The sequence below is a fragment of the Hypomesus nipponensis genome, chromosome 12 (genome assembly GCF_054491055.1).
Source record: "Hypomesus nipponensis isolate SF chromosome 12, ASM5449105v1, whole genome shotgun sequence".
NCBI lineage: Eukaryota > Metazoa > Chordata > Actinopteri > Osmeriformes > Osmeridae > Hypomesus > Hypomesus nipponensis.
In genome coordinates this window covers 5,736,183-5,750,028 of record NC_140372.1, presented here as the reverse complement: position 1 = coordinate 5,750,028, position 13,846 = coordinate 5,736,183, and the positions used below count along the sequence as shown (strand labels likewise).

The 13,846-nt window shown below is 44.5% G+C and overlaps 1 protein-coding gene across 1 annotated transcript; it reads left to right on the top strand.

Moving 5' to 3' along the window:
- The first annotated feature begins 9,757 nt into the window (after positions 1-9,757).
- Positions 9,758-11,505, top strand: LOC146260783 (cytochrome c oxidase subunit 7C, mitochondrial). The gene is made up of 3 exons (XM_084668749.1): positions 9,758-9,914; positions 10,831-10,977; positions 11,400-11,505. Exons 1-2 carry the CDS (start codon positions 9,840-9,842, stop codon positions 10,945-10,947), a joined length of 192 nt encoding a protein of 63 aa, XP_084524875.1. The 5' UTR covers positions 9,758-9,839; the 3' UTR covers positions 10,948-10,977; positions 11,400-11,505.
- Positions 11,506-13,846: the final 2,341 nt, after the last annotated feature.

Below are 13,846 nucleotides of genomic sequence, written 5' to 3'. Positions count from 1 at the left end.
CAATCAGACTGTACCATTCTAAACAACCCCCATTAAAGGGAAAGTCCATTCACTGACTCATGTTCGGAGGGTGGGGGGGTATTTAACCCTACAAACATGACACACACACCCAGTAGAGAGTAGACCCAAACCCACCTACAAGGACAACTGGGGAAGATAGGATGTGGTTTTAAAAGAGAGATAGACAGAGAAGGGGAGAGAGGAGAGAGAGACAGGGCGAGGGAGAAAGAGAGAGACACACACACACAGATGTAACTTGCTATGCAGGAGAGTAAGTAATCCTTATTCAAAAACCACAGTCCTATCAGCCCCTATCTCACTAGCAGAAACATATGCTGCAAGCAAGCACGCTCACACACAATCCTGCTCACACAAGCACGCTCACACACAATCCTGCTCACACAAACACGCTCACACTCAAGCCACTATCACACAAACACATTCACACACACACTCTCTTCAGTCCATTCCTCTTTTCCCTTAGGCACACGGACACCATTAAAGAATCATTTGAGAAAAAGAGAGTGGGGGAGGGAGAGAAGGAGAAAAGAAGGGGGTGGAGAGACAGACTGCAAGTGTGTGTTTGTGTGCATGTGTGTGTGTGTGTGGGTGTCTGTGTGTGTAAGAAAAATGTATAGCACAAATCAACCGCAACCTGGCCTCTTTGGACAGCTGATGTGTAGTCATGACTACACCCCTGATCTGCACGTGTTATGATGGGTGATGTTTCCATCATAGCTTTTGGCTTTCACTCATCCGGAATTGTTAGATCAATAAATACCTGGAGGGAAGGGTAGTGTACTGCCTGCCTTGTGATGCTCACTAAGTGGCCCACCCACACACACACTCACACACGCTCAAACATGCACATACACACAGAGAACCCAGCCAATCACGCCTAACACAAATTATCACAATTATCACCTCCGCTCTATCCAAATGTGACATCATTGTGTGTATCCATGTGTGTGTGTGTGTGAAAGAGAGAGTGAGAGAGAGAGAGAGAGAGAGAGAGAGAGAGAGAGAGAGAGAGAGAGAGAGAGAGAGAGAGAGAGTTGCCAGGAGCACAGATGCTTTTCTTTTTGTACTCTCTGTACATGCTGTGGGTCTCAGTGTGAGCCGTGACACCGTTTTTCCACTGAGAACACATACGACACATACACACGCTCTCTCTCTCTCTCTCTCTCTCTCTCTCTCTCTCTCTCTCTCTCTCTCTCACTCACTTACACACACACACATACACACACACATACATACTCTCTCCCTCTCACACACAAATTCACGCTCACACACAGTCACGTGCAATGTCCTGCTCCCACCCTGACTAACAGAACTAGCTATTCAGGACCATGGACAGCTCCTCAGCCAACCCCCAAAAATATATCTATTTGATTAGGTGCCACGGCCTACACTACATCATTATAATTCCATTAACGCAGGGATGGATTTTCAATGGATGTAACTGCAGGCAAATGGTTGGGCATAATTGTGTGAAATGAAATACAGCCCAGGTACTGAATGCGGGTGTGAATTTCCTCCTCCTCTTTCTTAGTTTGTGATAAGGACTGCGCGTCCTCCAGCATCCTCCAGCATCCTCCAACGCGCAAGTCAGTTATTTTTTTATTTCTTTTATTTTTTCCCAGGGCCTCCTCCTCTGCTCTTCACTAAGATGCTTTCCAGCATGCTTATACAACTCTAAGTGATTTCACAGCGTATTTGATCAGCTCTGGTTTAGCAGACGCAGGTTAAAGCTACCCCGCAGTGGCCCAAATTCAGCCGACACTTTATTGACGCGCGTTGTTGCAGGCCGCTCGGATAGAACTCCTTGTGACGACCATCTTTTTTTTTCTCTCTCTCTCTCTCTTTCAACACTGATCAGCTTGACAGAGGAGGACAGCGTCTATGTTGCATAAATCAGAAGAGAGGCGCTAATGGGATTACATGTGTTGCCCGTGGCAGGGAACCTCAGAGACCGAGTGCTGCAGAGAGAGGATGAAGTCACGGTGTGGGTTTTAGAGCCTCTAGTAAAATATCTATCAGGAAGTCAGTAAAGAGAGATAGATTTACTGCATCACTGGTGGCTGCATGGCTCACCAGTCAGCTCCTACGTACACTCATTCAATGATAAACAAGGGTCAGAGCTGCAGAGATGATGTTTATCATGGTCCAATCAGATTTAATCTTAGCTCTGTTGCTCTGACCCATTCTGACCCTATTGGGGAAAAAAAAAAAAACGAATCTCTGAGAGTTTAATTTGCCAACTGCTTCAATAGAGACATGCACATTTACGCACAATAAATTCACCCAGTACTCAACTTGCTCTGCCAGTGTTTTCGAAAGCACTATTCAACCCAGACTTGAACTCTATCCAGTCATTTTAATTTGTGCACCGCTGTTCAAAGAAACTTTGTTTGGCCCTTCCGATCCGATTTTGGCTGTGAGATCGCTGACCGTGGCCCGAATCTGAGTAAACTGTTTTTTAGCTCAACACTGAATTTGTGTATGGGACATATTGATGCATAATGGATGTCCTGTGAGCCGGTAACTCATGAAATATTTGTGTCGCTCTCAGATGAGTACCACAATGGCTGTTGTAGTTGGACAGCCCAACTGCTCCATGCCCCCTCCTTAGATGTCCCTTCGGTTACACCGGAGACCGTAGATACACAGTCACAGTGACAGGACATGGGCAGCAGGAAAAGGGAAGGACACTTCTGAAGGTCACACGTCCATCAGACGGTCTGGGAGAAAACCCGAGGAGCCGGTGAAGGAAAATGAGAAGCTATCTAGGGCGTGCCGCTTGAAATGAAGCTGACAGTTCGATCCATTTTATTCCTGATCAGGTTACATGGTCGAGACATGCTCGGGTACATGAGATTGCCCAGCGTTCTATGGAGGCCAGATGCTTTCGTATACTCGATTATGTGGGTTAAGAAGCATTTTCTGGTACTCTCGATCAGGTAAACCCACTGCTAGGCAGTATGTGCGGCAGTACAGTAGCAGCTCTGCAAGTTTGTGTTGAGCAAGGCAAAATCAAGGGGAAATTTACGAGCATCATAATGACTCCTATGCCTGCTTTAATTACTACAACGCTGGCCTCTTTGAAGTGTGCGAATGCAGCTGGAGTTCGTTTGTCTCATGCCTTATTCCTTTACAGGGAACAGATAAACAGGAATTCACTATTAAAAGTGTATGAGGGTGAGAACGTTTTTTTTTTTTTTTTTTTTTTTTGCAGCCAACAAATTGCTGCAAAAAGCTTACAGTAATTGCCCATCCCTTGCCTTGTATTATAGTTTTTCTTTCATGTATTCATGAGAATCATAGATACATTACAGAAGATGTCAGCAACAGTGTTTAGCAAATAGGTTTTACAGGGTTTTTAAGGTACTGATTTATTACACACTTGTACTGTGCAATGAGTGCAAAATAGGCTTTGGATGTCAGGCTGACTTTGGGGTTTTGTGTTATCGCACAGGTGCTCAGTGGAGGGCCTTGAAGCTTGTTCAAGCTTCACCATGACTACCTACTGTACTCTCTGTGCCTCAGAGCACAGAGAGCGGCACTTAGCAGCGCGTTGCTTCTTGTGATGCCTTCACGTTTGTCCCTCGTCTGTGCCGTCGAGCCAGACAGCCTTTGATGTTGCCCTTTTGACGTGTCATGGATTTTGCAGCGTTGATTCTAAATGGATAACGTGTTAAAAGGTCGTAGGAAAACTTCACAGCGTTTGGTGTGGATTCTACATAAGTCAATCCAGGATGGAAACCAGCATTGCCAGACTGGCAAAGACAACACTGTGCAGATGCCCTCCCCACACACACACACACACACTCCCCCAGTGCTTAACCACACCTGAGCCCTCCGTATGTTGCGTGTTCAAACAGTTCCAGACCATGCTAAACGAGTGAGGGGTGGGGGGGGGGGGTGGGGGGGGGGGGTGGGGGGGGGATCAAACTCGGCATCCAGGCAGGTAGATGACAGTTCCACCTGTGCCATCGCTGGGCCTCTACCGCACGCACTGCCCGTGGCGCGAGCTTGATTCTCTGGCAGAAGGCTCTCTGTCAGCCCATGGCATGCTGTTGATGTCTAGAGAACCAGCAGGCAGGCAAACAGGCAGGTAGGGCTGGGGGGGGGAGTACGCCTGTTTGGGCTCCCAGATCCACAGGGCCTTCCCGCTTCCGATCTGCCAGTCAGTCTCATCTGGGGGGCGTTTAGACTCGGCGACTGCTTTCCCTTGGATCTCCCCTGTTTGCGTACATCTCTCCAGCTTGACGCGGTGTGGAAGGATACGTCTGAGGGGAGGCTGCCAGCCGGAGGACGGCCAGGTCCAGCATTGCATTCGGTTCCGTTTTTTTGGTGCGCGTTGTGTCGTGTCAAATGGAGGTGGGTGCTCTGTGTCTACTTATTGCAACGTGTGAGACGGCCTTCTTTCTGCTTTTATTCCAAGAAACCACCCTATGCATTGAATAAAACCATGTCATCTGTAAGAATGGGAATCCCATTTCTAGTCACTTCTTAGCTAATAGCAGATGAGAGGGATGCAAGTATTAGCAGATACAAATGACCATGCAGTGACATCTGTTTATTTGACAGATGCATTAAAATGATAGATCCATACAGTCCTGTGGATTGTGTATTTCCTGACTATTCCGAGAGTATAAAATTATACCATCAAACTTGGATTTCTTCAGTGCACATTTGGCTCATTACTGGTTGGACAGATGCTATAGAGATGCTCATTAGAGTACGCTGTAGAGCTGTACCAGACACACAGAAAGGTTAGAAAGTTTGGAAAAGGAAAGAACTCAGACCTTTGCCCTTGTGTTCGTTCTTTTCCAATGGTAATTTATGGTTGGAAGCCTTCCTTTGGCATAACTGACTGTTCTAATGTGACCAGAGTTTGAAGAGGAGACATTCCAAGGAAAATCCCAAATTGGCCTCATGCAGAGGAAGGTCAAGTCATCGGGGTGATGTGGAGATGTGAGACTGGGGCTGGGACGGGGTCGGAGGAGAGAGGGGGGAAAAAGGTGCTTTTGACGGATTGTGTGACAGTGTGAAGCAGCCGTCTTTGAAAATACATTCCAAAAGGCCGTTATGGATGGATGCCCATGGAGCCATAAACATTGCATGATATCAGTCAGTCCGCATCTCTGAGCATTAAAGAGTATGCTCAAGCGAAACGAATCCTTTTTTTGGTAAGAGTGGATGGGTTTTTCAGTCAAATCCAAAGAGATGGGATGTGGCTGTATGTCTCCTGCCCAGCCTGGCTTGATTGTGAGGGCTGGTAGGGATGCCTCTAATCCTGTGAATGAAGAAACACTGGCCTCTATAGCTAGGCAAGTGAAGTACAGCTAATGGATTAGTGGGAAACACATTGAAATCAAGGTAATTTAGTGGTGCGGTATGTTTTGCTGTGTGCACCTTTTGCCCCTGGCATCCGTGTGTGTGCGGGCGTGTGCTTGTGTGTGTGTCTGTGTGTGTGCGTGTGTGTAATGTGATTCATGAGAGGCAAATTGAAGGTGCCATTGTTAGAGCCCGGGGCACCAAGAGTGATGTGACTGTTTGACAGCTCTCATTAGCGTATTAGACACAAACACGGGCACAGATGCTCCCGGTCAGTCCTTGGTCGAGCTGGCGCCCGTGGTAACGGCTTCTTGACAGGTGGCTTTGTGGCACTTTGTCTCGTGGTTGACAGGGTGGCAAACAGAGCCCTTTTGTTGTATCTGGTTTAGATTGTGTGAAGGACAATAAAAAGGTGCAAAAATGCACCGGAACCTCTAGCATTTATGACACGTGATTCAAGCAACTAGGCACATTAAACATGACCCGCAATTAACATATACAAGAAGCACACACAGTGTTAAAAGGTACTTTTGACATAGACTATTGAGGTTAAAGGCAAGCCCACTTCAGTAAATCTGACCCCTGAGAGAGCATTCATTCACATGAATGTTAGCTCAGGGTTAGCATGCAACCAACATTCCATGACCATATGGAAGAAAATGTATAGATTCATATCAATTCCACATCTTCCCATGTCTCTTCAGGACAGAACTGAAAACTGAACTGAAAGACTATTTCAATGAAACGTCCTCAAAAAATACATCCATGGCAGGTGTCTGTTCTGTATAGATTATGACTGAGAGCAGAATGGTTTGTGATACCTGCGCTGATTGTACATATTACGTTTCTGCAAAATCTTTAACCCCACAAATGTTCTACTAGTGTACAGCATTTTGCCAATTTGATGAAAACCAGATTCCTCGAAAAATGTTGGTTTATATCTTGGAGAATCAGTCACTTCAAAGGTAAGCAGGAAGTCATTTCACACATCGTATAACCTGTAAAAATGGCCTCCCCAGAATCGTCCAGGCCAAACCTTACAGAAGCAAAAAAAGATAAATGACCTAGTCCGTGTTTACCACAGGCTTCCGAAATAATTATCCCCGAAATGCAGTATTCAATTTTATTGTGATTATTTCGATTCCAGACTCAATCATTACCATTCATGGTTATGTGGGAGACCAGTGATGGCTCAGAGGCAAAAAAAAGCCCATTTGTGTCACAAAGGTGTATGGAAGTGCATTAATATCTGTGTTGTTGCATGCAAACAAATCTAGGGTAAGAGGGCCTTTTTTTCTTGAGGCTTTTGACTCGCTCTATCAGGACAGAGGTTAACAGTCCCAAGAGGACTGGCTCAGCAGTAAGCCCATGCAATTTCCCCTTCATCCACTTTAAAGATTAATGCTGGTGGAAATTACTAGGTACATGTTATGAACTCCCAGAGTCCCATGGCTGCAGGCAGTCAACTGGGGAAAGTATGAGTGTGTTTGTGTGTGCGCGGGGGGGGGGGGGGGGCTGCAAAGAACCATTGGTCTACTTGGTTAAGACCATGGATGTGGAGAGTTGAAAGGCGACTTAATAAGACACATTTCTAACTGGCAGACTTCTGACAGACTTACAAAGTGAGACCGAGAGATGGTGTGAGAGAGAGAGAGAAACAGAGAGAGAGAGAGAGAGAGAGAAACAGAGAGACAGATAGAGAGAGAGAGAGAGAGAGAGAGAGAGAGAGAGAGAGAGAGAGAGAGAGAGAGAGAGAGAGAGAGAAGGGGTGGGGTCAGTCATTCATCAGTAGGCATGACTTACCATTCTTTCATCAGTCCCATCCCTTCCAGGCTCTGGAGCAGGCAGATAAAGTCGTCAGTCGGAGATCTGTCCAAGAGGAAAGAGACAAGGGAGGGGGGAGAGTGACACCTGATAAAGTGCTCTCCTCCCCGCTCGGGCCCAACGAAATCAGACAACGAATGTTTTGAGATCCAATAAAACCGCTCATCTCATCGCACTCCAGCCTTCTCTGACACAATCTTTTGAATCCGCTCCGTCAACAAAAACGATTCGAGGCACCTTGGTGCTGGAGCAGCTGCCAAAACGAACCGTCCTCCTTGATTAACAATATCCACCGCACCTCTCCTGTCCATTGTGTAAAGTCGTTACACCATTTAGAGGGAGGATGATACTGTACCTTGGCAGCTGTCTCTTCTTATCATCCCCCCCCAAAAAAAATGATTGATAGATTGCCGCCAGAGCTTGTTATTGACTTGAATTAGGTCTAGACATGTGCTGGCATGTGCTTTTGAGTTGAATTAAATGTGGACTCGATTGTCATGGCAATTGCAACATTGATCTTTAATTGCTCATGCGTGTATGTTAGTATGCACACAGGAATGTGCAACGTTGATTACAGGGTTGGTTGCCAGTATGATTGAGCAATTTTTTCTGTGAGTGGGTTGTGGGCGTTAGTGGAATGAATGAGGGAATTTTAATTAAACACCTTAGGTGGGCGTGCATTTTGTATTTGCTTTTGTTACATTGAGGCTTACAGTTTATGCGCAGAGGATTGTCTGCTGAAAGGTCTGTACACCAACCAGTGAATGTAAATAGCATTCCGTTTTTTTCATGTATTTGCTTCTCTATTTACTACCTGGATTGATTCAGTAAACACTGCAGAAGTCATAATCCCACGTACACCCTGTCAATGAGGGGAGTGACACACAAAAAAAAGAGATGGACTTCATTATTTGCTGTCAGTCATCCCCTAGGTGTTGTTTGGTTCGAGGACTCACCAGTGGCGAGGCTGAGGTGGAGACTCCTGATCCTTCATTTGGCTAATGGTGGACGGAGGGAGTGACAGTGGAGATATGTGGCAGCAGGCCCGGTTGTGACCCCCCCCCGGCTGATGGATGTGGCAGCGCTGACAGGGGGTAAGTAGCTTCGTGTGGCCGTCCCCATCCAAACAGAGACCTTTGGAACTCCCTTCTGTTCTGCGACGTGGCACGGAGGGGCTAAGGTATGGGGCTCAGTACTGATGAGCCACGTCCTTGCTTGTGTGGTTGGGACGGAGGAACGGCTGCCATGTGTCACCCAGAAGTGTGCCAAACAACCCTCACGGTCATCTCACTTGTCGACAGAGGACCACGGTCGTACATATATATATATATATTTTTTTTTACTGTTCGTCCTGAGATTTGAAGCCAATATATAGTTAGCAGTATTGCTTAAAAGAAAGCCTTCAAAAGGTGAATTAACTTGAAACTCTTGTCACATATGATTAAGCCCCTCATTATTATCCGACAATGGCCTCGTTTTTTCCTCAGAGGAAATCCATTACTTTCTTATACATAGGACGGAGTGCAATGAACACAATTCTTTTCCATTTATCTTCTCCGGATTGTTCCATCATGACATTTCATCCAGGGCAGGTTTCCACATTCAAACAATAATTGCGAGCCGTGCTCTTCTTGGAGGATACTAACCACTTTCCCTTTCCTGCAGCAGCATGATCAGCGAGAGCATATTATTCCACTTCACCATTTTAGTTCATCAAAGCATTATTGCTTACGGGGGCCCAGTCATTATCTGTGCATTAAACACTTTTTTTTTCTGCATCAAACCTAATTAGTTTATTCAGTGACTGTACCAATGATTTTACTTTACATTACAGTAAAACACACACACACACACATATAGGCAACACAATCACTTCACAAGTCCAGAACAAAAAAATATTGCATCTGCTTACTAAATGATGAACCAAATGTCAGGCACAGTGAAAATTGGTCTAAAAACTGTTCAGAATCTAATCTGTTTGATGCAGGGTTAGCATTTAAAGCTTTGTAAAAGCTTCCTATGACCGCCCATCTATAAACCAGAGGTTCAGGAGAGTACTGGGATTCAAAAAATAGTCTTTATTGAACAGAACTCTGTCATAAATAAAACATTAGCCTCAGTGCTGTTAAGTGAAGGTGTGGGTGGACGCTGTGACATCGTTTTGCACAAATAAGCATAAATCTAAGTTTCTACTGAAGCATAAAACATTGGAGCTTTAATCTCACTGAGCAGATTTGGTAGACGACAGGGGCCATAGAGTGAGCCCTGTGATTCCTATCTAATACCGTTTATTTCCAGACTACTGGGTATAAACTACCTTTTAAGTGTTTCCCCTTATCTTTACCTGCAGACACTAGGTCCATATTTTTAGAGTCGCACAACCAAATCAACGTTTTGTCAACGAGAGAACATATTTTGATATGCAAGAAACAGTGAATAACACATACAATATACATATCTTATAAATACGTTTTAGTTTATTATCTTATATTAGTATATGTTGCAGAAAGATCCGATGGCAGATCCATCTTACAGAACTACATTTCCCAGCTTCCACCGCAGTATTTGTGTTTCCCAAAGTCCTGTTCGACATCCTCTTTACTCATTCCTTACAGCAACAAGAAGGTCGCAAATAGCAGTTTCTCACAGATCAAGAATAGACATTGCAAGATAAAATGCTTGGGCAGGCCGTTCGACGATTCACAACCTCTGCGGTTCGCTCTTCGCATTACGCAGAGGGACCCGGAAAGGTAATTTATTTTAAAATATTAACAATTTAAAACAGCGGGCCTTGCCTCGGGTCCAATCCTGCTTTGGAGGTCATGCCTTGACAATGCAAGCTATCTTAGGCTAGGCTACTGTGTTGGATTTAAAAAAAGAGTGTTTGCTTACTCATTAAGTTGATCACTAGCGAGCTAAATGTAGCCTTGCTCTAGCTTTATGTATAGAATGTATATTATCGAACGTTCGCCAGTTTCTTATGGCGGTACAGGCAGGTTATCTATCACCATCCATGCTAGCACTAGCAGTAGCAGTACACCACTGTTACGTGTTGCGCTAGCTAGTAGTAGCACCACAGTAAATTGCTGTGCATCCTAATCGGACGTTAGCTGTTTTTCGCTAGCGTGCTAGCAAGCTAATCATTTCCTGGTGTGGTTTAAGATTGTAAATTAGTCTTCGTTTAGTAACAAGTTAGCCAGCTAGATTACGTAAAATAGCAAATATGTTAGCTAAACATTTCGGTTGAATATTTATGAACGCAATGGGAAACTTGTAGACTACTGGCTACGTTGGATTAGCTAGTTAGTTAACCTAGGTAACCTAGCTAGCTAGACTGTGTAGTGTAATTTAGTAGCCCCGTCGCATAGACGTTAACATCCTGTAAGTGTCCCAAAGGGTTTTATGTATGCTATGCTAACCGAGCTGCTTAAGACCTACTCTCAACACAATCGTACATTATGTGTCTGCATGTATTGGTGGACAGGACATGGCATGTCTGTGTTCAACCACTGACAGCAGTCCTTCAAGGAGTCCTTGAGTTTAGCTTGTTGCTGTAGACGCTCACCCAGACACACGGATTCAACAGTTGTAAGCCTGGATATTTTGGTGATGTGCCTTCATTCTTGCCCGACTCACTGTTTCTCTTTCTGTGTATTTTCATTTCAGAACCTTCCGTTTTCGGTTGAAAACAAGTGGCGTCTGCTGGGCATGATGGTGGTGTTTTTCGGCAGTGGCTTCGCTTTCCCCTTCATTGTTGTCAGACATCAGCTGCTGAAGAAGTGAAGTGACTGTGCGTTCCATGCGGCCTTCACGGTAATAGTCGCTGATCCATTAACTGGGGTTCACATTCACGTCAGGAACCATTAGCGGTTTCTTGGCATGAATTTGAACTGCGCTCAAGAGAGACAATGACATCCATCACTGTTTGCTACTGTTGATTTTACTGTCGACCTCAAACAAATGACTGATGTGTGTGTGTGTGTGTGTGTGTGTGTGTGTGTGGGGATAGTTTCAAATGTCGTGCAAGTTCATTTCTCTGTTGTCATTTTAAGATAAGCTCGCACATTAGCATGGTAATTTGACATTAGGAGAGCAGATAAATATCAGGGGGAACCAAGCCTGACTAGCAGTTGTCACTGTCACATTTATCTTAACTGCTGTTTACTCTGAAATTGGATTTCTGTCAACAGATCTGCACTAGCCATTTTATCAATCTTTCTCTTTGTCTCTCACAGGTGTGCACCATGAACATGTCTATCCATCAACGTTCTCTGCACTTGGAAGAATGGGATTCCCTTATTTGTCTTTGTAAATAAAGTTGACCTAAATTTATGTTGCTCACATGATGTATCCTGTTCATGTTTTCTTTTGTTCTCTGAATTTGGTTCTGAACTCTAAGGGTTAGTTTAAGGGAAGTTTCACTATTTTCAGGCAAAGTACTTGGCAGCCTGGTTTCTAATCATACGGTTGCCAACAGTCCAATGTCAATTCAGATGGTATTAGTGCTACCACTAAGGGCCACTTTATCTCAAAATATACTGTTCTACTCCATTTAAAATCCATAACCTTTTACAGCCTTCCATAAAAATATTCCCAATTTATGGATAATTTAATTCACATAAGTGTGCACACCCGAGTACATGTACAAAGGGGTAATGTTAGGTGCTTGGACAAATAAAATGCATAAAGTAAGTAAAACAATCACATGGACAGTATGTTGTCCCATTACATTTGTTTTGCACACAAGCATGTCAAATTACAGCCAGCATTTGAAGGGGATTATTTGTCCTGTCGTTAAAAGCCTTGAACTTGAACGCCACTTGAATGGAATGTGAACGGACCAAGAGTTCAGGTCCCTCAGCTCATACCGCATGGGTTTGGGAATGGACTTTTTTTTTTTTTTTTCCCCAATATCCCCAGCTCTTCAGATTGAGTGAAATAAATGATTGTCGTTCGACTCGCCCTCCACTGCCACCAGCTATAAAGATGTGAGGACAAAATGTTATTGGGGCGGTGTGATAGCAAGACACAAGGGGACATTGGTTGTAGCAGTGAGAAATGACTTGTTATATGCTCTCAGTAAATCTTCTCATGGTTGGGAAGTGGTAAATCTGTCAGGCAGTTTGGTGTTTTCTTGCATTTGTAATGACTGTTTTACTGTCTACGCCTCCAGGCTGGGCAGACTGGAGAACATTCAGGTCAGGCTGTGGTGGCCGACTGGTGATAAAACCATCAGACATTTAATGGGGTCAACAAGGGGGGCAAATGTGTCATAGCGTCCCCGCTTTGGTGGCATAATTTCATAACATAGGGACAGTTCAGGTAGGCCATGTTGATCTGTATAGAAGCATAATCGTATTCTCCATCTTACGTAATGACATGGTAATGATTATTAGCTGTGGCCATGTTTATATTGAGTCCATGACACAGTGTGTTGATAAAGTACGTTTTAAGAGCATGAGAGGCAGCAGTGCCTACAAGTCTCCTTTACTTCTCATTGGTTTTAGATGTTCAGGTGAGTTTCCTCACCAGTTGATGTACGACTGCCTTGAAATTAGGATGCCACTTGCTTACACTACTCAAGTGAGTGGTGTGGATACAAACCTAACCTGACATGTGACAACCTGTTTTAAAAACAGGAATGGAAGAATCATTGTTGCCCATTTGAACTTTTGCGTCTTTCCTTTACGACACCAAGCTTCGGTCTTAAAATGGCTACTAATGTGTTTATTAATAAACCCTTATTTGTATTCACCTCACCGATTCCATATTGTCCTGCACATAAGCTCTGCTTATCTCAGCATGGAACAATGAGCCCCAGGTCTGCTCCTCATTTGCAGGGAACTGAGTCTTGTTGGCCCAGGAGTCAACTGACCTGAATGAACTCTCTTTAGCATTTGAGTCATTTAGTAAACACTTAGCGACGTCTAATTTGTACGTTGGAGTAAGTGTACATCCCGGTCATGGAATCATACTGTGTGTGTGTGCGCGCGTGTGTGTGTGCGTTTGGAGGCGGCTGTTCAACTTCTCAGTTAGAGCACACACATTCTAAGGACAGTACCTACTGATACGTTTTCTTTCCGGGCCACATCTACCCTGATGAGTGTTCAAGATCAAATAAGGACATGTGGCACTTAGAACCTTTCATTTTCAAGAGACCCCTTCGTCATACTTACATTAGAGTGGTCCAAATAAGTTTGGAGGATCGCAGCAATCTAACCAGAGATGGAGGAGGTGTTCCGGGTCATCAAATTATAAATACCACTATGGGGTTGTGAAAGGATAAGTGCATCTATTATGCAGTTTTGGCATATTCGTTCTTTGAATAGAGGACTTTTTTTTTAGAATACCCATTTGTTCCAGCCTCCTGAAGGTAGAACCAATTAGACACAACGCTGCTAGCTGGATCAGGACCAAACTGCACTGCAGAGCTGCCGACTTATGAAAAGTACATGAGGCTGTGTTTGCAACAGGGATGTGGCGGGAGCGGGCCATTTGTATGGCCTGCCACCATACATCATGTATTGTGATCGCCCTGACACTTTGCCAGCGCGTGGTACTGGGAACTTCATGGAAGAGAGGAAGAGAGAGGAGAGGAGGAATACATTACTGGGGAATTACACTCCGAGCATGCCAAAGTATTTTGGAGGAGTTTGTCATGGTGCATTTGAAATGTTTGAGG

Bases quoted from the DNA above. Each gene is read 5' to 3' on its own strand.
- LOC146260783 (XM_084668749.1), top strand. From the start codon at position 9,840: ATGCTTGGGCAGGCCGTTCGACGATTCACAACCTCTGCGGTTCGCTCT. The intron at 9,915-10,830 runs GTAATTTATTTT...TTTTCATTTCAG, and splicing joins ACGCAGAGGGACCCGGAAAG to AACCTTCCGTTTTCGGTTGA.